The sequence below is a fragment of the Pteropus vampyrus genome, unplaced genomic scaffold, assembly GCF_000151845.1.
Source record: "Pteropus vampyrus isolate Shadow unplaced genomic scaffold, Pvam_2.0 Scaffold171, whole genome shotgun sequence".
NCBI lineage: Eukaryota > Metazoa > Chordata > Mammalia > Chiroptera > Pteropodidae > Pteropus > Pteropus vampyrus.
In genome coordinates, this window is record NW_011888952.1 from 729,288 (window position 1) to 754,791 (window position 25,504).

Genomic DNA, 25,504 nt, shown 5'->3' on the forward strand with positions numbered 1-25,504 from the left:
TTACTTCTCTGAGGACACATCTATAAAATTACCAATGTGGATGCATTCAAGAAGCACACCTGAGACCTACATATATACCAGGAACTGTACTAGACACTGCAGAGGCTATCCAAGGTAGGCAAGAGCACTCCTTTGGAGAAGAAGCACACTCATGGACATGAAACTGAGGAAGGGATGCTATCTTGAAGGGCAGAAGGGACATTTCTGTGTACAGTATAAACATAAGCAAAAAAGGTGGAGCTGAAAGTCACATGAACACAAGACAGAGAAACTCCAAATGAGAGGAAAAATGATACAGTTGTTAGAAAGCCACTTTTTAAGCCAACTTTTGAGAATGCAGTTATTCAGTGGTCCTCAAATTTTTTGGCACCAGGACCTATGCTCCTATGAGAATCTAATGCCTGATGATCTGGAGCTGAGGTGGTGATGCTAGCGCTGGGGAGCGGCTGCAAATACAGATGAAGCTTCGCTCACTTGCCCGCCGCTCACCTCCTGCTGTGTGGCCCAGTTCCTAACAGGCCACAGACCGGTACTGGTCTGCGGCCCAGGGGCTGGGGACCCCTGCTTTCAATAACGAGAACGTGCATTAGTAATTCTGTTCTGCAGAAGGAAATACCTAGAGTCCATTTAGGTAATTAGCAGTCACTTATTACATGACTGGAAGCATGCAATATAGCTTATTAAAAGCTGGTGAAATTCCACAAATACACTAAAAATCACTGAACTGTACACCTTAAATGGGTAATCATATGGTATGTGAACTATGTCGCAATAAACTACACTTTTTTTTAGAACCTGGGAAAATTAGTACCATAATATTTGGCCAATCTTAAACCTTGAGGTGAAAAGAAATGTTTAGACAAACCTGTTGAAACCTCTGTGGAATGATATAGGAAAGGCCCCCAGGCAACCCCACCCCACCCCCATCCCACACACCTTAGAATTGATAAAATGAAGGCTAAAGAGTGAAATCTAGGCAGGCCTACTTTGGAAACTGCCTCGGGTGATGTCAATACCAAATTACGATATTCAATTACTGAATTCTTGGTTACTGACTCACACACAGAAGTGCATTTTGAGGTAGACTCATCTATACAGTGTCGCCCCAGCCCAGAGACCAATAGCTAAGAGAACATGCTGAAAACATACCTCTTCCAGGCTGAGTTGCAAATACTCAAAGATCCTATATGGATTTCTTCTGCATGTTAGTCTCCCTTTTTGCACCAGCTGAAGAGAAAGAAATAAAAGGAACATGTAGAACAAATGGAAGCACTACGTGTTATATGGATCACATTTTAAAATGCAGTTTTCCTATAAATTTCTCAGATTTACATTTGTTCGATTCATACGGTTAAAAAATAATTTTTTATTACCTATGTGGACAATAAAGTTTTAGTTTTTCTACTATTAACATTTTGATTTATTTCCTTCCTTTCTGCCCCCATGAATTTTTCCCATGGTTGTGGTCATTTTGTTGGTAGATTTTATGGGCTTTTTTCCCCACCCAACTGTATGTACCTTACAAGCATGTCCCTAGGTTCTTAATGAGACTTCATAAACCTCATCTGAAAAGCTAGATAACATTTCTTCAAGTAGGAGTTTCACATACTACTTAACCATTAGATTGTTTCTACTTTTTAACTATTACGGATAATTCTAGGGCAACTCTGACAGTGCACCCCTTAATGAAGTGGCTGTTAATCTGCTTCCCACTGCTTCTCTTGTGATGGCTGATGTCCACACTCGAAGCCTGCCCCCACCGCTACACTCAAGACTGTGCAATCACCACTGCATTTCTTTTTCTTCCAAACAAGGGGATTATTGGACTTGCTTTAATTTATACATTTTTTAAGGTTAAGTTATTCACAAACTTTAACGTTTTAGTTAAAATAGCCCTCACAACTATTAAGCCACTGGGGCAGGACCCAGTGCCTGCTGGTTCCCTCAAAGTGTCTGCAGTGTGGTGTCCTGACCACCTCTCACATATCCTGGATGTTTAATATGGACCCGCTACCAGTTCCAAGTAAGGGGCATCCAATTAGCCAAAATCTCCTATGGGCCAGAAACAGATGGCTTTGGAGGAAATGATGTATTTTCTTCTACTTACTTCCTCATTTGGGGCATCTTCCCTTTCGTTCACATCACCCATGACTTCCTCCACCAGCACATATTCATCATCAGGCCCTCTTTCTCCAGCACAGATGAAACCTTCTCGTTGACTGCGGTTCTCAGGCTGAGCACCACACCGGGGCAGAACATCTTGTTTGCCACAATGGACTTGGGGCAGAGGTGCAGCGACCTCTATCATGTGTTCATCCAAGCCATCTGCGGTTTGTGGGTCATGCCCAGAGCCTTCCTGCAGGCAGTCTGATTGCTTGCTGGGATCCTTCATATAGTCTGACTTCCCCCCATCTCCGTTCATCACAGAAAGATTCTCTCTATCTGCTGTGCCTTCTATTTTGGAGAGCATTTCAGAGCCCAGCTCATCATGCAACTGAACCTCTTCATTCCTTTTTATACAAGGGTACTCAAGCGGTTTTGTATAATCCTTGAGGATTCTATGCACTGTGTTCTCATCTTGCCCCTGTCTTCGCAAGAGCTGTGTGGCCCATTCTACACTACGCTGATACCTGCGAAACAGAAACACTGTTAGTAACACTTGAATTTTAATATGTAAAAGACAAGAGAGCATGTAAAAAAGATCGAAAAGTAGTATGCCAAAATGTTTACAGTGGTTTTTCTCAATGCTGGGCTATAAGTAAATGTGTTCTTAAAACTCATCTGCATTTTCTAGCTGTTCTATAATACACACGTATTACTTTTTGTTTGTTTTTATAATAGAGCTTCATTTAACTTGCTTAATTTGAAAAAAAAAATTGACCCCAGTTTAACAAAGTATGAAAATTTATGTAATTTAAAATCGGTAGATCAAATGATTTAGGTAACTATAAAGAGAAAATGGCCATCCTTTGTCAAGATTTGTTCCATATTATTTTCAATTTTAGATATCACGTTTTCAGATATATATATATATTCAGATGTATAAATATATATATCTGTGTATATATACATATTCCATTCATAATATAAAGAGCTTTTGTTTAGTATTGGAAAGCAAAAATGAAAATTTCAATAAATTTTGTTCATAGTACCTCCTAATGTCTCCACCGCCCATGGAAAGAAATGATTGTGGCTATATACATACAGCCATGCATCCTAATGGAAGTGGCTCCTTTTTCCATAATAATTTTTCAAGTATATTTTAATGAGAAAATTCATGCTTAGTTTCTTAAACTTGAAGGCAAGCCCTGAACACACTTCCCAGGTTACACAAAGTTACAGGTTAAACAACAGGGTTCTGCTCTGGTGAAGAAGTATCAACACCTAACAACATTGCTGAAAAGCATTCATGAGATGTGAGATCACCTCCATATGTAAGAAGTCTGATCAGTGGAAGGCTTGAAGACATTGTGAAACTCAAGCACTTATGCCTCTACCTACAGCAGTTAGTTTAAAAAGCACCTAAGAAGACATGTGGCTTGTGGGAAGACAGCGGCAATTTTACTCTTCACCTTGAATATTTTGTCTGTGTATAGATGACTGAATATGTCATGGCTTATAAACTGCTACATCTCACAAATGATTAAACAAGGAAGTTGGCTTGCTGTATTTAAAAAAAAGATCTGTGGCTGCTTAATCCTAATTAATCAAAGAATTTCTAAGCTCTCCACCCTGTTTAGCCTATGTAGGGATGAGCATGCATTCCTATATATTGGGAATGGTATCTTAGATTTCATGATGAAAACCTGGCAAGGCTACTCTAGCACCAAAGAGGCAGGATGATGCAGTGATTACATGCATGGACTTTGGTATTGCACATTTCATGTTCGGCCCTGACTGTCACTTATAACTGAGGCAATTGCATACCTTCTCTGTGCTCCAGTCTCCCATCCATAAGATGGGGATAACAGTACTACTACCTAAGAAGGATCACGTTATGTACTTTTTATAATCAGGGTAAAAAATGTAGCTGCCCATGTAACAGTAGGATATCTTTTCACCTGTATGAAAAGTATGGCCACCCTTGCATGCCGTTAAAAGAACTTTCTTTGCCCTTTATATTATCTAAAGCACTGCCTCTATAGACCTCACAGGTCTGTGAATCTCCTTTATTTGAACATGAATTTTTGTGCCAATGTATACTTTTCTGGGAAAGGGATCCGCAACTTTCACCAAATTCCTTGACTCGAAATATGTGAAAGAACCACTGAATTAAAGGTTCAACAGTTCTCCCTTTTAGCAGAAGATCTGGAACTGAGAGAGAGAGAGCGCACACACAGGTCATTATTCTACTATTTGCAAAAGAGAAGTTAAGGCAGATGTAAGCTCAAAGCCTCACTCCATGATATTCTTGTACTAGCTACATACCGTCTTCTCTAAGGGCTCAGTTCTTCCTCTGTGAACCAGAGATTAACTGTACCTACCTCATGGGGTTGTTGCAAGGATTAAAAGAGAGAAGATATGTAAAGAGCTCAGGACATAGTAAGTGCTCAATAAATATTTGTTACTATATTTATTTATTGTACATTACTATATTTATATCTATTGTGAGGTTCTTAGAGAGACTTGAGAAATAAAAACATTTTGACTATCACATTTAAAAAAGCAAATAATATTTTAATGAGTGGAAATGTATACCTTAATTAACTGCTCTTTGAGAGCAGGGGCAGCCATGTGGGGACAAGTGCTGCACCACATCTGGGTTCTAGAGTCGGCTCTTCTGTGATTCTCAGCTAAGCCACTTAGCACCTCTACATCTCTTTCTGCTCTTCTGCCAAATGCCAGAATCATGCCTGCATTCCTGCCTTATAATGACCTCAGCTGTTCATTTATGAAAGCTCAAATGAGACACTGGCTGCAAAAGTATGTAGAAGAAAGCCTCTGAGTAAGACTGGTGATGAAAACAGCCAGATACACAAATGACATATGGCATATGAGTCACAGAGCAGGTATCCTCTTATTGGCTGGCAATGATTTCAGAAGCCAAGTCCTGCTGAGATTAACCCCGAACACTGCTTGAGAAATGGTAAGAGAAACAGTAAGAGAAAACATAAGGGAGAGAGTGGCAGAAGAGAAAGGTGGCAGCTCTGATTAGAAATAGTAATGAGACTGATGAAAAGCAGATCCACTTTAGGGCAGCACGAATACTGAATGGTACCATCTGAACACACCTCAGCTTCTCATGTTTCGATGCCCGGAACACACCATTTCCACAGAACACCCTTCTCCACCATCTTATCGATTAATGCCCACTTATCACTGGAAGTTCACAGCAAAATGGTTTTGAATCAGTCTGCTTAGGTCCAAGTACTGGCCTTGAGCGAGTTACTTAAACTCTGCTGGTTCAGTTTCCTCCGCCATCAAAGACAGATAACAGGATCTACCTCATAGGGGTGATGCAAGGACAGAAGGAAATACTCTATAAACCTGTTATTAGCATAGTACCTAGCACATGGAACATACTCAAGAAATGCCAGCATGTAAAACTATGTTATTGTTCTCATTATGTGTCAATTCTTCTCAGGCTCGGGAGCTGGGCAGCCTGGTCTGAGCTCATATAATCTTGGAAAAGATATTTGCAGTTTCCCATGTATGGGATGGAAACGACTATACCTACTTCGAAGGTTTCTTGAGAAGATGAACTGAGATGATACAGGTATATAGACCAGTAACTGGCACTATTGGAGCAATCAGCACCCATTGGCTATGATGATCATGATGGTGATCATCAGAAGCTAAGTTGAAGCATGGCAGGATCCTCCCCTAGACAGCTCTACTGAAGCCTGATTTTGGATTTCTGGCCTCCAAAACTGTGAGAAAAAATTTCTATTCTTTTAAGCCAACAAGTTTGTGGTATTTTGTCATGGCAGCCCTAGGAACTAATACAAGGGTTAATAAAATTCTTGGAATGTTACATTGCAGAGCTTATAAAGAGATAACCTTAAGGTAAGTGGCAATCTCCATCATCCAGAACCTTACATATTCAAACTGGCATGACAACGTGTTATCTTTATTGCCAGCCTGATCAGGATGCAGTTCTGAGGGGTGGGCTTCTGATCTATTTTTGAGTCTCAGTGTTGGTTGGAGCAATCTGCCTATACTGCATCCCCTCCTGGGATGGGGTGGGGGCAGGTGGTTCTGCCAGGTTCTTAGCAGGCCCCTCCCACAGACTAGAACCCAACCCCTTTCCTCAGCCTGTGGTTTTAGCCAAAGCATCCATCAAGATCTTCTTGGTGCCACTGCCTCCCGGCCACTCTGGCCATGGAGTTACTGGGCATGTAATCAAAAAGGAGCTGTCAGATTCTGCCAGTACATGCTAGAAACAAGATGAAAAATCACTGTGGACTTGAGTAGTTTTAGAAGGAAGAGCTGTACATCAGGGATGATGAAGTTTTAGATGACCATTTAATCAACAAAATCCTACTAAGGGACCACTAAGTGTTGGAGATGTAGAGAGAAACCAGGCATGGTCCCTGCTCTCCAAGAACTGACAATCTAGATCTAGGTGTATAACAAATGGCACAGTGAGGGGCGCCAAAGCAGACTCTGTGAGAGCCCAAGGAATGACCGCAACTCAGTTGAGGGAAGGGTGGTGAAGAGAGAAACTCTGAGACAGTGTGACAAGTAAGCTGTGCGTGGGATGTGCAGGAAGAGCCAGGCAGTGTGCATGCTTGCGGGGTTAGGGAGAAATGTTCTGAGAAATGGAAACAGCATAAACAAGAACCTAGAGGAGTCACAACTGTATGAATGGATGAATGAGAGCCCCCGAGAACCTTCTTCCCTAACCTTAAAACTGTAGAGCAAGGAAAAAGGCAGATTTATGCTCACACAGGGTCGTTTATGCCCACACGCCACAGGAGAGTGGTTCTAAATCTAAGCATCTTAGCACTTAAAGACATATATGTTATAGGTTAGCTGTTCATATTTCGAAAGGAATTCAAGAGACAAAGGATTTGGCTTAGGATTATTTTTAAAAATAAACCTTAATTGGTGCATTTCAAATATGATTTGATCCACATTAAATTTTCAAGGACACACCTACTACTACTACAAAAAAAGGCATGACTACCACATCAGAAAAAGTTATCTAAAAATAGATCTGATTTGAAACAAATTAATAGGTACATGGAATATTTGATGGTTGACTAATGGGAAGGGATTGGGGAGGGTGGGTGAAAAGGGGGAAGAAATTAACCCATTTCCTGTTTAGAAAAAAACAGTGCAGTTTGCTGCTAGCATTAATTTTACATAAACATGCTCTTTGAGGCTGAAGCGAATCTGATTGGTTTTCAATGTGAAAAAGTATAAAAACTGTGGAGTTATTTCTAAACAGAACTTGTCTATAATCCTAATATAACAGAAATGTATACCTAAATAGGATTCATCAAATGAATCTTAGGCTAACTACTGTTCCAGAACAATGTTAACATCACATGTAGGAATGCTATGTTTTCTAGGATTTGACATTTTCAGCAATTGATAATTACTATATTTTGTAAATGGAAAATAACACTACTAAAAACATAATGCTATAAATAGAATGATGTCATTTGTTTCCAAAGGCTACTGATATACCAGAGCGATATGAAAATAATAATAAAAGCGAGATATTGTGTGACAAACTTTGGAGGTAAGGCTGTAATCCACAAGTCATCTTTGGGTAAATGCAGCCCCAAGTACCATGTGCAAGTATTCTCGGGGCAAATGAGAAATGGGTTAAGAAGTACAGACTGGCAGTTACAAATCAGATCTATTTTTAGATAACTTTTTCTGATGTGGTAATCATGCTTTTTTTTGTAGTAGTAGTAGGTGTGTCCTTGAAAATTTAATGTGAATCAAATCGTATTTGAAATGCACTAATTAAGTTTATTTTTAAAAATAATCCTAAGCCAAATCCTTTGTCATGGTGACATAAAGTATAGCATAAGGAATATAGTCAATAATATTGTAATAACTATGTATGGTGTCAAATGGGTACTAGATTTATTGGATGATCACTTCATAAGTCATATAAATGTTTAATCACTATGTGGTACACCTAAAACTAACAGAATATCGTATGCCAACTATAATTAAAAAGTTAAAAAATATTAAAAAAATAAAAGTAGATCTGACTTAAACCATAATTTTGGGCAAGGCCAAAGTTCACCATGACTTACTTCTTTGATGTGATTATAGGCATGTCTGTCTTCATATCTGTAACAACAAAGAAATTTTATTAGTTTAGACAAATTGTCCTTAAGGGGAAAAACACAGAAAATCTAAAACAGAGAGAATTTCAAGATTCACAAAATTATACACCTAGAGGGTTGACTAATCCTGTCCAACTAACGATGGCAAACATATGCTTTATTTTCCATCATTCCCTGCAGGCGCACCTGACCAATCACAGTGATCTTGCTGGGCTCAGATGTGACCTAAGAATTTTTAACTCAACACTATAGCTAGGCAGCGATGACATGCAAGAGGAATCCTCTCTGCCACCTCTGAATGCTTATGCCTTCTACTTTTAGATGAGAATATGGAGGCCCTAAAGTTACACACTTTACTCCCACTCCTCCATGCTCCATAAAGCATCTTCAGTGAAAGTTGTGCCTATAGAAAGGGCTGTTAAATTTTATGGTGGTGTTAGTTTTGGGCGTGTGGATTTGGGAATTCTGGTCTCTACTAGCTCTGGTCATCTGGCTGGGAGACTCTTTTCACCTAAAATGTTTATTGGGTTTTAGTTCTAGTCCTCCCTGACTCTGCCTTGGGGCAAGTCATTTCTCCTTCCCCAAATGTGGCCTTATCTCCAGTGCATTAAAGCAGGGGTCCCCAACCTCCAGGACATGAATAAGTATTGGCTCATGGCCTGTTAGGAATTGGGCTGCACACCAGGAGGTGAGTGGTGGGAGAATGAAGCTTCATCTGTATTTGCAGCTCCTTCCCAGTGCTAGCATCACTGCCTCAGCTCCACCTCAGATCAGGCATTTGATTTTCATAGGAGCACCGGTCCCTGATGCCAAAAGGTTGGGGATCGCTGCATTAAAGGCTTGAAATAGATGATGTTCAGCTTTAAAGCCCTATGAAAGTGAGTTCACAGACTCTTACCTCATTAGGAATTTGTCAGTTTTCTCAGTGTTATGACCTTCATCCTTTGGTAATTTTACAATAAACAACAATTTAGCAAGTTTTACTGACAGTCTTCCATGTGCCAAGCACTAAAAATACAGAATAAAGCAAATCTCCTTTCCTGAGATGCTCACAGTCTAGTTGGCGATACAAAGCAGAAATGACTGATTCTAACCCAAGCTGATATATGACCAAGTATTATAAAGGGTCTAGTTAACTTTACCTGGAAGGGTTAGGAAAAAACAAAAAGGAGGAAAAATAATTGAGCTGGGCTCTAAAGAATGAATAAGAATTCACTGAGTAGACTGGGAGGAGGGGAGAAATAGGCAAGGAAAGCATTGCACAAAGCCTGAGACAACAAATACCTGTTGCAGGTTCATGAAATGGCAAGGACTCCAGGTGGCTGGTGCCAACAAGTGAGTGGATAGAGAGAGGGGAGGGTGGAAGATGAGGCTAAAGCCAGTTTCTGAAGAAACTCTTAAAATGGACATTTGAGATTTACTTCTTTAGAGGAGTCTACAATCTTAATTTCTGTTTCCTTGGCAAAAATTCATTTCCTTCAAATTTCTATCACCATTTAAAAATTAGTTACTACACAGATCAAGAAAAGATTCTCAATTGTTAAGATTATACATTTTTGGCCAAATATTGGTAACTGCCAAAGTTGGGTGATGGTATAGGCAGGTCATTATGCTACTTGCTCTACTTTCTCTTTTTAAAAACTTTACAATGAAAAATATTTAAAATATATAAAAAGTAGAGTGAATAGCATAATAAATTCCCATGTTCCCATCACTCAGCTTTAAGAATTAACTCATGCTTCATCTGTTTTTCTGCCCACTCCTGATCTCCAAATTATTTTGAAACAGATGCTTCCTATCATATCATTTCACCTTGAAATAGTTCAGTATGTATTTCTATAATGACTTTAAAAAATATATAACCACAGTTCTACTACCGCACTTTTAAAAAATTGATATTAATTCCTTATCATTATCCAAAATCTACGTATTGTCTCAAAGCTTTTTTCTTTTTTGGAAAGTCTGACTCAAAAGCCAAATAATGCCCATACATTGCAACTGATCGATGTATCTGAAGTTGATTCTAACATATAGGTTTCCCTGCCATGACTTTTTTTTCTCTGAAACTCATTTGTTGAAGAAATGGGTCCTCTGTCTTGTAGAACTTCCCCCAGTCTGGCTGTGGATGATTGCATCCCTGTTGTGCTGTTAACACAGTGCTACTCAAAGGCAGCCACAGGGCCGCTGGTCCAAGAAGAGATGAAGGTCTTGTGCCAACCTTTAAATAATTGTCTCACTAAGCACACTGACTAGTTCAGTTCACCTTGTTCTCACAGTCAGATTTTCATGGAGAAGGAAGCTGTAGGTAAATAGTTAACTAGCTGTAGCTAAATGGAATGGGATCTATTTTTGTTCTGGTGCAAAGGTCTTATTTTGCTTCACTTCAATACTCTGCGCAACACTGGCTTAACACATTCCTCTGTTCCCTGTGTCTCCTGTGAATTGGTGGAACTAGAGGCTTGATAAGATTTAGGCTTGATTTTTTGGAAAGCCTACTTTATAGGTGATGGAGCATGTTTCTATTAGAAGCCACAAAATGTCTTGTTGGCTTTTATGTCACCGTTGTTGATCAATGCCTAGATCCAATAATTCATTAGGAGTTACAAAATGGTGATATCCTAATTCTATTATTCTATTATGTCTTGTTGGCTTTTATGCCACCATTGTTGATCAATGCCTAGATCCAGTAATTCATTAGAAGTTACAAAATGGTGATATTCTAATTCTATTATTCCTTCTTTATTTATTTGCAGGATTCTTTTATAAAGAGAAATTCCTCACTGTTTGGTTACCCTTAGAACCAGTTCACGTTTACCAGTTTTCAAAATGAGGAATCTTCCACAGGTGAACAATGTATTTCATCTGGCATGTATCAGGATGAACTAAAGTATTCAAGCATTTTTGGCTATTATTGTGAATGAACGGATTGCAAAATAAATTGTAGTATTATTCATGTTGATGTTCAAATGTTTCCACGGCCAGTGGAAGCCTCTTTTGAAACAAGATTAGTAGTTTTTGATAGCTTCTTTGCTTCCTGGTACAAGATGTTTCATGTAAAAAATCCTGGCTGCTCTCAACCACACCAACATACTCATTTGCTTTATTATGCAATATGATATATATACACACACATATACCACAGTCTCAGCATAATGGTAACAATACTACCACCCATCAAATAATTGCTGAAAACAATGTAAAGATTATTTTGTAGCTCGCTCTTTCTTTAGAGTATATGGCAGGTTGACTGCTCCAGTTCTTCAGATCTTCCATTTGCTAAACGCTTTGACTCTGGGTCAATGGAATATTAGCAAACATGATGCAAGCAGAGGCCTGAAAAGCACTTCCACCATTACCATGAGAACATGCCTTGGCTAGCCTGCTGGAGGATGACACACATGTTAGCCCCTACCCCTCATTCCAGTTGAGGCCATTCTAGACCAGTTGATAGCCAACCGTCAGTCAACCAGATACTAGTGAGCTCAATTTGATCCATTGGAGCAGCCAGCTCCAATAACCATACAGATGAGCACATCCAGCCAAGATCAGCAGACCTACCCAGCAAAACCTACCCAGCAAAACCTACAGACTAGTGAGCAATTTAATTGTTGTTGAAAGCCTCTGAAATTTGGAGTGGTTTGTTAAACAATGTGGCAAGAGGTAACTGACACAAAGTTTACCCCATTAGGATTAAACAATCAAATTAGCATGTTTTAAAGTCACTCAAAATAGCTCCCCCATTGTGGCTATACTACCAACTTGATATACAAGTTCTATTTTTTTTAAGAATTACTTCAAAAAACTTAACTTTGTTTTGTAATCATGTAATACATTTACAAGGTTCCAAAGTCAAATCTATAAAATCTCATCTCCCATTCCATCCTATTTCATCCCTCCCTGATAGACATTAAAAATATTATCCTTCCTATGGCTCAAAGTTATATTTATACTCTCCCCTATCTCACACTATGCAGACTTTCCTTTACCTTGCTTTCTTCACTTAATAATATATTCTAGTGACCCCTCATTCCTATCTCAGCTCTACAGTACTGCATTATATGAATGCATGAAAATTTATTCAACCAGTCCCCTCCTTATAGACATTTCGGTTTTTCTAGTATTTTAATATTAGAAATTGTGTTGAAATGAATAGCCTTGTGGTATTTCTTTTCATATTTTTGCCATTGTGTCTTTGGCTAAATTCCTAGAAGTGAAATTGCTGAGTTAAAAGTTAATACATATACTGGGGCAACTAGATATCCACAGATAAAACAAGAAAGCTGGATCCTTACTTTATATCATACACAAAAATTAACTCAAATTGGATCAAAGACCTAAATTTAAGAACTGAAACTATAAAACTCTTAGAAGAAAATGTAGAGGAAAATATGCCTGAACTTGGATTTGGCAATGCTTTCCTAAATATAACAGCAAAAGCACATGCAACAAAAGAAAAAATATATAAACTAGACTTCAGTAAAATTAAACGCTTTTAATGTTCCACACTCATTAGGATGGTTATCACCGAAAACAAAAACAGAAAATAACAAGTGTTGATAAGGATGTGGAGAAATTGGAATGCTGGGGCATTGCTGGGGGGAATGTAAAACAGTGTAGGTGTTTTGAAAAACATTTTGGCAGTTCTTCAAAAAATTAAAATAGAATTATCATATGATCCAGCAGGTCCCTTCCTAGGCATATATACCAAAGAGAAATAAAAACACATGTCTACACAAAAACTTGTACATGAAAGTTAACAGCAGCACTATTCATAACAGCCAAAAAGTGTAAACCACCCAAATGGCCATCTTTGGATGAATGAACAAAACATGGTATATTCATACAATAAAATATTATTCAGGATGAAGTTCTGACATGGATGAAACTTGAAAGCATTATCTCAACTGAAAAGACACAAGAGTCGTCATAATGTATGTTTCCACTTATATGAAATATCTAGAATGGGCAAATTCATAGACAAAGAAAGCATACTAAGGTTACTAGAGGTTAGGAGGAGAGAAGGACGGGGGAGAGAAGTAAATGTACATAAAATTTTGCTAGATATTGCCGAATTCCCCTCTATAACGACAGTATCACTTGCACTCCCAGCAGAAATGCATGAGTGTTTCTCAGAGCCTCACCAATGGTCCAACTTTTGGATTTTTGCCAATGTGATTGCTGAAATGGTATCTCAGTACAGTTTTAATTTTTTCTTACAATAAAATGTTTTTAAAAATTCTTTCTAATTATGTTTTTACCTGCTGGTATTGGTTATGTAATTACCGTGAGACTTCCTTAGAGAACTATACTAAAAGATTTATAAAGAAAAGAGGACCAGCAAGTGAGAACTACACACATTAGTATGTTTTACCAAATACATCGATGTTATGGTTATTATCGTAAATTCAAATTCTAGAAATAAAACTCATTTTGCATACAGGTGAGCAGGTACTTAATTACTAGTACTTTCCACATGTATAGTACTCTGGTAGGCAGTGCTTAACAACAGAAATGCCTGAATAAACACTTTTGATTAATTCCAGAAATTAAATAAGACACATTTTCACCAATTATAAGAACCCTTTCACCTTGATTAGAATTATTCTAGTTACTATTTTTAGCAGTAAAATTGTCAGTGTGCATGTTACTTCTCCTCTAGAACTTTACTATATAATCTGAGATGGAAGATCAAAAATGAAAGATAATAATAATTTTCCAAAAGAAGTAAATGACGCATAAGTTTACCTTTCCATTTAGCAACCAGCTTAGGATCTGAAATTGTGAAGTTTGGACGGCTTCTAGACAGGATACCTTTTCCAAAATAACCCTTCCAGGAAAAAAGAAAATAAGGTTAGTTTGCCTTTAGTTATCAATTTTTTAGTGGAAGGATAACAACTATTTCAGTTGATAAGAGATTTATCCCACATTTCACAGTTTTACATCTTTCCTCTGATTATCTAATGATTACTAATGAGGATCTTAGCATTTTATCTCTCAGATCATTTGAAGAGTGCTAGTAAGTTTTTAGTATACCTCGTTTGTCTCATAGCAATTTCAGTCTAGGTCTGATAAGCTGAAGGCAATGGGGCAGGCAGAGGCAGGGTGTCTTCTTCACATGTGGGTCAGGAGCAGTGTGCCTAAAAACAGGAGCCAAGTCTACCATGTACAAAAAGCTCTTGAATTCTTTTATACCTAGAATTGAAGTATTCCTCTCCTTCTGCTGATTCCAAAAACATAAATTTTTTCCCTCATTTCTTAAAATTATAAAATATTAAGCCCATAGAAATTTGAGAGTAATAAAATGAAACCCTTTACCCTTCAACTAGATTTAACAATCAGAATAAATGTGTATAGCACATTTGTATAGCTTAATTTTATGTATTGAGAATGTGGAGAGACTGCCCTTGGCCTAGACCCTATCTCACCAGGATCAATGCCACCCACTTTGGAAAGGTGGCTACAACCTATATATTTTATATGAAATGTCTAGAGAAGGCACATTTATAGAGACAGAAAGTAGATTGATCAGTGGGTGTCTCGGGCGTGGAAGCAGGGATTAAGTGCAACAGGCATGAGGGAACTTTTGTGCTGATGTGAGCGCTCTAAAACAGGATTGTGGCAGTGGTTGCACAACTCGAATTTACTACAATCATTGAATTGTACACTTACGATAGGTGAATTTTATGGCTGTAAATTATACCTCAATAAAGCTGTTTATAAAATACTCCTAGTGACGAAGTAGCTGTGGTGGGGGTGGGGGGGTGAATGGGGGGAAGCAAGCTACCATTCTCAAACCAAACCTTTTACTAATGGAAAATAGCAAAAACTAGAAGTTGTCTTCATGTAAAAAGAGGTCCCCAACTAGGACAAGAGAGCAGATAAGGCACCAGAGTACACGTTGAAGCCTCACTTTATTTATAATGAACATACGTTGCTTTTATAATTGAAGGACAAGAAAGGGCAATGTACTGACCCTACTTCATTGATGAAATGTGGGTTCAGGGTTGGGGAGTTATCCTCATGATATATGGCTTCAAGGCACCTGAGTCAAATTGTAGTGTTCCTACCAGGGACCAAATAGCAAGAAAAAAATATGGGTCATTCATGATTTGTTTCTGGGGTGGATGGAGAGAAGAAGAAAGGATAGCTGGCTCAGGGCTGGCAGGAAGTAGCATGCCAAGACAACCTGCACTTACTTTTCCATACAGCTGCTCAATATCTTCTGTGTTCCTCACAATTACACTGTTGTTTATCAGTTCAGCACGGAATATTTTGAAGTCTTTCCTGGGACCACAGTTCTGACCAAAAGGGATCGGAAATGGAGACTCATAATTCTCATACACTCTTCTTTTCCTCTTCGGGGCATGGAAAACTGCTTCCGCCATTTTTCAAGCATAATTGTTCTTTAAAGAATATAATGAAGAGAAAGAAACAGTCCATTAATAACTACACTGATCAGAAATGCAAGTATATTTATACCTAGGCTCAGGAAACTTTGTGGTCTGTGGGAAAATTAAATATTTATAAAGCAGTGAACTTAATTCCCACATACCCAAGAAGTCAGTGACATTATTTCTAACTACAGCTGATAAGACTGAGGCCTAGTGACATGCTCCAAGTCACAATGCAATGCAAAAGTCTCTTGATAGTAAGCGCATTAGGATTTCTGCCTATTAGGATTACTCCCATTCTTTCACTCAGCCAACAGACATTTACTGAGTACCTACCAGGGCTCCTAATAATTAGAGATGGTGGGGATATAAAGATAAAACCAAGAGACCTTGTCCTCAAATAATTAAATCCAGTGAGTACTTCATTTTCCATAAAAAGGACCTTAAAATACATTCTACACATTATGTCAATCATCTTCTAATTTTTAGAGTAAATTGATAAATAATAACAACGACGACAGCAGTTCTCATTTAAGGGTCTATTACGTACCTCTAAATGTGAGTTGCTAAGAATAGGAACTATAAAGTCAGAGTGCCAGGATGGGAATCAGCTTCACTGATTCCCAGCTGTGTGATTGTGGGCAAAAGTTAAATTTCTCCATGCTCTGGTCTCCCTGTCTTATAGTTATAAGACCCATAAAGTGCTTAGAAGAGTATCTAGCACAAACTGAGAGCTATGCATGTATTTGCTGTAATTATAGCTATGGGGTGAGCACTATCAATACCCCACAGATTTTGTGAAAGGCTCTGGAGGGTGGGGCACTGGACAATCCCAGGTCTGTTGAACATTAAAGCCCAAGTTCTTCTCTCTGGGTTCTGCGGCAAACACAGGTAGCATCTCTCCCCTTTTGTCTGAAGGCTCACTATTTCTCAGGGTTAGAAGCTGAAGGGTTACAGAGACTAGTGGAATTAATTACTGTGCACCCAGCACTGAGATGGAGTAAAGGAAGTTGAAGTCAGTACTTCTCCCTTTCAGGCCTTACATTTGGCCTGAGGAGACAAAACAAACATCTAACATGCAAAAGGCTGCAATTCAGTAACGGCCAAAGGAAGGAAGTAAAGTTGAGTGTACAGTGTGATAAAGATATAGAGCCACAGTAGATGCATTTAGCTTAAGAAAACTCAACCATACGCAGATGGGAAAAAATGTAAACAATGCAAGAGATTGGGCCAGCCATTCCACGCAACAAGCAGACGCCCTGGAATGAGATGGGAGACTTAAATCTGCTGCTCCCTCTGTCCTGGGTCTGGACTTGATTTAAACTGAGAGTGTATATGGTGCTTGCAGATACCAGATACAGTGGAGTTAAACATATGTTTGACCTACGTGGCTCCAAACCCTAAAAAGGAAAAAAGCAGGACTGATTATTTAGGCACATCCTACCCTCAGTACCAGCATCCCACTGGGCAATGGATGCAATCAAGCCTGACACAGCCAATGAAGGTAGCCAAAGCTAAAGGAAAGTGAGTGGTTTTAAGGGTTCATGACCATTCAAAAGAAATTAAAAGCTTTGTCCAATGTGTGATGACATCTTTACCCTCTCAAAGAAGCTGAGGAATTAAATGAGGACAAAGGAAAACATAGACCAAGGAAGAGTTAGAGAAATTGATAAATAAGTTACAAAGATAACTGAAAAATAAGAGTCAGCAAGTTGGAACCTTTATAGAAGTACCAAAGTATTCCATGCATCAAAACACTAATCTAATTTCTACATAAGATCCCTCAAAGGAATCACATAATGAGCATGACTGTACACATTATGTATGTATGTATATGTGTGTGTGTATATATATACACACACATACACACTGCTGTATAGCATTCATAATAAAACATGTATACCGGTTGTTAATGGGAAATTAAGAGATTTTCTTCCAAGAGCATTTTAACGAGATTTTCACTTGCCAATTTATCTGACTCAAGCCAATTATTGCATTTAGTATTAAATTGAAGAAAATAGCAATTTATTCTAAACTTAAACAATGTTGCGCTGGCTTTTTTTGAGACAGGATGTTGATCTCCAATGAGGAACTTTCTTGAGATTTCAGGAATGATTCAGAGTTTTATGATATTTACACTTTTATAACTCAACCCCTGGTTAGTATTTGACTTGCATATACATTTGGAATTTGTAAAAAAGAGAAAATGTTTAATGGCTAATTTCAAGAACTTACAATTAAATTCTCTCAAACAAGCAAAAATTAAAATATTTTGTCTGGTTTGTATAGGATTTTCCCTTTCAGATTGCTGTTATACTCTAAAATAAAGCAAGAATGAGCTATGACGCTTGATGGCAAGAACTCTGTATTCCAACTCAAGTGTATGTGATATAAGGGCTCCTGTTACAAAACACTTTTTCACAAAAATCTCAAAATCCGGTACTACTGTGACCTGTGCCCATGTGACAACACGAACATCAAGAATGTGGCTCATAGGAAGCCTTCCACATATGCAAAGCTTCTATTACTATTGTTTGACCTTTATAATGCACTTAAGCTCTTCGAGCCCAGTTTCTTCCTCTTCAAATCAAATAAGACTAAAAAAGTCTGGAGATTGCTCAAATGTTAACCACAGAGTAACCATATGATCTGGGAATTCCACTCCTAGGTATAGATAGAAGAAAACTGAAAACGTGTTCATGCGAAAATCTGTACATGAATGTTTACAGCAGTATTTTTAGTAATAGCTAAAAAAAACCCCAAATTTCCATCAAGAGATGAATGGATTGACAAAATGTGGTATATCCATATAATGGAATATTATCAGCAATAATAAAAGAATGAAGTACTGATACATGCTACAATGTGCATGAACCTTGAAGGCGTTACGTTAAGTGAAAGCCAGTGATAAAAGACCACACGTTATGTAAGACCATTAATATAAAATGTCCAGAATAGGCAAATCTTTAAGAGTCGAGAAGTAGATTAGTGATTTCCAGGTGCTGGAAGAAGGGAGAAATGGGAGTGACTGTTAATAGGTATGGGGTTTATTTTGAGGGTGATGAAAATGTTTAAAATTAGATTGCAGTGATGGTTGTATAACCATATATACTAAAATCACTGAATTGTACATTTTACAAGGGTGAACTTTATGGTATGTGAATGATCTCTCAATAAAGCTATTATTTAAAAAATTCAATAGGACAAACGAGATGATCTCTCGTTTCATAGTTTTGTGGAAGAGTTGTCTTGTGCTGAACTTGGAAGGCAAAGCAGGGGAGAAAGCACAGAATTCACTACTCTCCAAAACTGCAATATTCGCTTAAGGAATGTTTCTTTAGTACCATGATAGAACAACATGATGTCAAATGTGGGATGTAACATTAGAAGAGGTAATCATGATCGGTAGGTACAACATTCTAGGTAGGCAATGACTGTGCCGTATGCTACACAGGCCGGTACTATCTCCACCTCACAGACAAGGAAACAGGTTAGAGAGGGCAGGCAAGGCATTTGCACAAAGCCCCATTGAGAAGGATGATAATAGGTTAGTAAGGTAGGGTGACAAGGCATGGTAAGGAGACTGGCTTAAAAGACCAATGGCTGAAGCACACAGAGATGGAATAGGCCAGTCAGGAGGGTTGGGATGTGAAAGTTGGTTTAGACTTGAAGCCAGTGCAGATTATGACGAGTGAAGAGATTATGAAAATTAACCCAGGGTGGCATGTAACAGTGGCTCTCAAGCTTGGCCACCCTTAGAATTACCTGAGGAAAATTTATATCTCCCAATGCCCAGGCCTCACGAGCAATTACATCAGAAATTCTGGGACCCAGGTGATTTCAACATGCGGACCCCTGAGGTAAGTACTTTACTGTTCCCATTCTACAGATGAGGCAAGGGACTCAGAGAGACTGAGTGCTATGTACCACTAAGAGGTTATTTTTCCTTTCCAAAACCTGGGCATTACCTGACTCCAGGCGCTGGCAGTGTTAAGTATGTTTACTTTTCTCTCCAAAGCAGGGCTTGTTCTTTCTTATTCCCTTTGAGCAGATAAGCTAACACCTGTTAGGTGCTCAATAAATGTTTATTCCAAACAAAACAAAGCAAAGCAAAGAGGGGGGAGGTAGCTACATTTAATTTTCTAATTCTCTGGGTCCATCTTGCCAAACAAGCCTGGTTAAAATCTTTCACCCAGCAAAGTTCACCTTCTCCCAATTAAAAAACGTTTGAAACGCCAAGTGCTTACCTCTTGGGCTAGGGGAGGTAGGGATAAAGGGGACAAGGCGACAATCCAGCCTCTGGGGAGTTTTCAAATAACGATAAACCTTTGAAGGCTGTTAAAAGGATTAAATGGGTAATTGTGCGTAGGCGCCTAGTACTGGGCCTACCATGGGGAATTGCTAGCCAGACGGCAGCTGCAACCTCAGTAAATGACGCCACACAAGCCAAAAAAAGTGTTAAGGGCCCAATTCGTAACTTTGTTTTAACCATCTGCTGGTTTCCTTGAGTGTCTCTCACCACCTCCCTGCCCCCAGCAACCCTACTAGCGGCTGAGGCTCCTCTCGGGCAGAGACGGGGTCAAATGCACGTCGACTTCCCCAGCCCTGGACGTGGTGTCAATGTTCCCAAAAAGAATGAAGAAAGAGAAGTACTGAGAACGGGAAGAGGGGCTAATTCCGGCCGAAATGGGAAACCTAGCTCCTCGTTCCGACCCAGTTTGGTCCGGCTGTGCAACCTGGGTGAAGTCTCTGGGCCCTTTTCACTCTCGTTCCACGTGTCCTCCTGTGGAACCCCACCCCTGCCCAGTGTGCCGAGGGCCACAGGGCTCAGCGCCCCAGGAGGCCGCCGGCTCCTATTCCAGGGGCCTTACCTTTTTCGGCCCCACGCGCTCGCCGTTACCCCGGCAACGCCAGCCAGTGCGGACGGACACCGCTGCCGTCAAGCAGTGAAGCCGCAAAGCCGGACAAATGCGCAGGCGCTGAGCCCGAGGGCGCTCCCGCCGTCTTCGCGGAGCGCGCCTGCGCACAGCCCGAAGGCGGGTGCAGCGTGTACCGCTCGACCCTCCCCGAGTGTATGGCTGAGGCTGCAGGCCCTCTTTCCAGTACTCATCGGTATTATACAGACAGCTGGTCTTGAGTGAGTGACTTAACCCTTCTGAGCCTCACCCTTCTTTCTGCTGAAAAATGAGTCGTCAGCATTATGAGGGATGAGCAAAAGCGTGTTGGGAAGTGTAAAAGTTTCTCCTGACCTGATTATTTTAAAAAGAGGCCGGTAAGGAGTCCAATGTATACCTTCCCAGATATGAATTCCAGGGTCCCCAGTGCACATACCATACATGCTGGACAGTTGGGGAAGGTGAGTGACAGGGAAGGGAGGGGCTAGGTGTGATGGGCTTTGAAATCTGGATCTTTCTCAACTTTCTCTTGTCTCCAGGTCTTGGAACCTACTGTTGCCTGTGCCTGGAACATCCTTCCCCACTGTTTGCAGCAGTAATTCCTGGTCACCCTTTAGGTCTCAGTTCAGATATCTCTTCCTCCAGGAGACATCCTCTTGCTTCCCCAGGCAGGCTTGGGTGACTTTTCTCTGTGTTCCCTGTTTCCTGGTCCTCTTTAACTGGACTATGAGCCCTTGGTAGAAAGAGCTTAAGACACCATGGGCATTAACGGCTCAGCTAAAGAGTTCAGACTTTAGATAAACCAAAATCAGAATAGCTTCCTATTAGTGTTGCAAAAAAGGGAGAACTCTGTCAAGATTCACAGAAGAGTGGTATCAGGATGGATTAGACAGGGAATAGAGAGCTGGGGAGAGCCTGTAATAATGCACCAGAATATGCCAATTTAGGGGATACTAGTTTTAGAATTAGAGGGTTTTAACAATGAAAGGGAACTCAGAGGTTGTCCAGTTCAACTTTATATCTAACTGATAAGAAAAAAGGTTCAGTAGCTCTGTGAGTTGCCAGAGGTATCCGAGCAAGTCAGAATAGAGGCAGTCCTGGACCTCGGTGAGGTGCTCCACACTCAGAGGCTTGGGATTCCCCGCTAATGGAATCTCAGCATCATCTGGATCCCTGTCCCAACAGAGGGTGGAAGTTACTTAATAAGATACTCTTCCCCCAAGATTTTCTTCTCAGTGTGTACTTTAAACATTTTTTGTGGTCATTTTCAAACATACACAAAGTAGAAAGAATTATCTAATAAATCATCACTTCTACAACCTTCAGCCTTTGGTATCTTGTTTCTTTTACACTCTCCATATACACATCTTTATCCCACTGCTGGAATATTTTAAAGCAATCCCAGACATATAATTTCACTCAAAATTTCAGTATATATCTTGAATTTTTAAATTTTATTATATACATACACATGCATATATACATATGTACACATACATATATGTATATATATGTGTATGTATATATATATTTGATTCTTGTTATTCCAGTAGTTCTATAGAGTCACCATGAACACTGAATTAGTGAATACTGAAACATTACTCCTAGGGAAAATATAGGGTTAGGCTCTTGCCAGTCTAGCTACAACATTTTCATCAACCAATCAATATGGAACCTTGTTTTATGGGTGTTTCTGTTTAAAGACACTTTATTGAATATCTACTATTGATTCATTAACATTGAACTCGTGGCCAGCAGCACTATAACTCACACCTGAATGAAGTTCATCTAACATGTGTTTTCCCTGTAAGAAACAGCATAGCCTTCTTAGCTTAGGAATACTAGATAGCACTTCAACGCTCTGCTTGGGTCCATATTAAACAGCAAAATCGCCAACAGCACAAAAATGCAAAAAATGTGGCACTAAAGAGACTGAAAAAAGTAAACTTGTTCCTAGAATGAGAGCTGAAACAAGGCAGAGTATCATCTATTGACTTCAGTTGAGAACATGCAAATTGGGAGACAAAGTTTTCTCCGTTCTATACATGTGCATGTCTGCAAATGAACAAGCGCTGTGAGTATTGATTTTGGCATTACAAATAAAATTTAGCCAGTAGGTGAATTTGCAAATGCTGAATCTTCCAATAATGAAGACCCAACTGCATGTATATATCCCCAGTATCATTAGCACATCTAACAAAGTGAACAATAATATCATTTATCTGTGAAATGTTGCACAGAACCTACATGTACTATTTGTAGTATCTTGTATTTTATATGATCACCTTAACAACAATTTATTGGGCGTTAATATGTGCTGGCCACTTTTCATCTTATCTTATTTAATTTTCATCACAGCCCTGTGAAATAGGTGTTCTTCTGTTTCACAGTTGAAGTTCCCTCCTTCGCTCAAGTTCTCAGAGCTAGGAAGTAGTGGAGGCCAGATGAGGATCCAGATCCAGGGGACTACCAGGCTTGCATTTATTTTAATTCATCATGCTGGATACTGGAGGACAGTGCATTGACAAAACACAACTTTAAATATAGAAATACAAAAACGAGCAACAGCAAGTGTTGATGGAAGGTCAGGGAAGACGAGGATGGATTGAAGAGTTGGGGAGGCTTTCAGGAAGAGGTGACCTTTCAGCTGAGCCTGGAAAGAGGGTTAGCCTCAGAAGAGTGGAGAGGAGAAGGGAGGTGAGGTCTGAGGCACAGGGCTGGTCCACGTGCTAGGCAGGTGTGGGCTTTGAGGTTCTGGAGCAGGGAGGAACTGGGCCTGGCGGGGGCAGGAGGTCGAAGCTGATGATAAGGTCCTAAAGACAGGGCGGGGCCCGATTGGGCCGGCGCTCGAATTCCAGGCTTGGCATTTGGACTTTACTCCGTAGACAATGGGGAGCCACTGGAGTTTGTGAGCAGGGCAGGGCGGCCCCAGCTGTCACCCCATTGTTTTTCCCAAACAGGGCCAACCCCTGCAGTGTTTCAGAGAGTCCACTAGATGGAGACATTTTAGCAAATTTAAACGACCCCGTCTCTCCCGCTGATGCAGCTTTCCGGGGCGGAAAACAAACACAGGGTCCTTACACAGCCTCCACGTGTTTACTCGCAGCATCCGCAACGTAAAATCCTAGAGCTGTGAAACCAAAATCAAATCAGAAACATAGTCCAGCTTCACCCTGCTGGTGAGAAGGAACTTCAGATAATTTTACAGCTTTCAAGGGGAAAGTGTCCAGAGTGAGTTGGAAAGGGCAGTTTTAACAAGTGCCCTGCATACATGATCTAGCTCTAAGTCTTATGACAGCCCTTCGAGGTAGGTGCTTTTATTCCATTTTACAGGCGAATAAACTGAGATGCGGAAGGGTGCATTTGCTCAATTATTTACCCAGCTGACAGCAGGCTAGGCAGGAGAAAGAGGTGACAACCATGTAGTAAGAGGTGGGCTGGGCAAGCCTCAAGGAATTGCTCTGCTGGGCTCCAGGTCCCTTGTGCAAAGGGTTGGGCATTGCCTTCAGATCCTACTTTGGTTGCTAGAAAAACCTGTGGCATGGATGATGAGAGCTACTGGACTCCTACCATTTGCACAATTCCTGCTACTTTTTAGAAATAGCCAATGCAATGAGTTAGGGATTAGCACACACCCATTTTATAGGTAATAAACGAGACCCAGAAAACTGAAATGACTTGCCCAAGGTCACACAGGGAGTAAACATCAGAGTCGGGACTGGATCCCAGGTATGTCTACTTCTGCCTTGTGACTCACAAACACATTTGACTTCTGGGTAAATTTCCCAGAGAAACTTGGGCATAGATGCCCACAAGGCACATACAAAGATTTTTTTAATCAAAGCATGTTGGTTTGTAATTTTAAAAAAGTAAACAACCTAAATGACTGCCCCTACAGGAATGGATATACAAAATGTGGTGTAAAAGATTCATAGAGTGGAATACGGTGCAGCTTAAATGAAAAGGAATGAACTAGCTCTTATTACATATCAATGTGGATAGATTTAAAAAACATAATGTTTGGTGATAAAGGCAAGATGCAGAACAACATGAGATCTATGATGCCATTTGTGTAAATTAAAATACACAGAAAACAATATAAAATACTGAATGTATGTATAGGTAAGCTAAAAGAAAAATAACAGGAAGGATAAGCACCAAATTCATTACCTATCTGTGGGGGTTAGGTAGTAGATATGGGGACTTTAGTTTTATGTTTTATCTTAAAAAAAAAACTAGAAGCAAATATGCAAGTGGGAATATGATTTTAAATTACATGTTTTTCTTTATCTATTTTTAAATTCTGCAGAAAAAGATGCTTTGGGAAAACAAACAAATACAAAGATAGAAAACTACAAAAACCAAATAATTTTCTTATTTGAAGATAGGGGTAGCCAGTCCTCTGGGATGGCCCGAAAGGAACCTGGGAGAAGACAATCAGAAGAGGTGGCAGGCAGGTTCTGGCGCTTGGAGGCTCAGGCCTAGACTCTGCTATGGGAATGTGGCTGGTGGAGTCCAGCTCCTGGCTTTCCACAAAAGATCCCACCGTCTGTGAGTGCCCGCCCCACCAGGGGGAAGCGAGTGCCAAGTGAGGCTGTGGGGACGCCATGAGAAGGACAGAGAGGACCAGGAGGAGGTGCAGGTGCTCTGGGGAAGATATGCTTCTGCTGTGGGAAGGAGATGGCTGGAAGTGGCCACACCCTCTGGCTTCTCTCTCTCCCTCCCTTTCCTTTCGTCATTTTCTCTGAACTCATGGTCACATAAGAACATTTAATGTGTGTCCCTGAGGGGCCACTTTCCTGCACCAGGTGCTCCAATGGGAGACCAAGGGCAGTTCTCACTTTGCCCGTCTCCTCGGGCTGAAGCGACGAGCATGCAAAATCATGAGTGCTAATGTTCTTTGCAAACTAACAGTCACTACAAAGAAATCAAGCAAAATAAAGTCTTATCGCTTTTTCCATTTTTC

General features: G+C 40.0%; 1 protein-coding gene across 2 annotated transcripts in view; it reads right to left on the minus strand.

The window, feature by feature from the left end:
• TSEN2 (tRNA splicing endonuclease subunit 2) overlaps window positions 1-20,632 on the minus strand; it is a 33,922-nt gene extending 13,290 nt beyond the window's left edge. The window contains exons 1-6 of one of the 2 annotated variants that reach the window (XM_011370550.2): window positions 20,515-20,632; window positions 15,449-15,655; window positions 13,998-14,079; window positions 8,220-8,256; window positions 2,108-2,630; window positions 1,150-1,227 (exon numbers count right to left, since the gene is read on the minus strand). In XM_011370550.2, the coding sequence (XP_011368852.1) occupies window positions 1,150-1,227; window positions 2,108-2,630; window positions 8,220-8,256; window positions 13,998-14,079; window positions 15,449-15,637 (909 nt within the window). In that variant the 5' untranslated portion in view covers window positions 15,638-15,655; window positions 20,515-20,632. Of the gene's footprint in view, window positions 1-1,149; window positions 1,228-2,107; window positions 2,631-8,219; window positions 8,257-13,997; window positions 14,080-15,448; window positions 15,656-19,611; window positions 19,685-20,514 lie in introns of those variants that run through there. The other variant, XM_011370551.2, reaches the window with a different exon arrangement.
• Window positions 20,633-25,504: the final 4,872 nt, after the last annotated feature.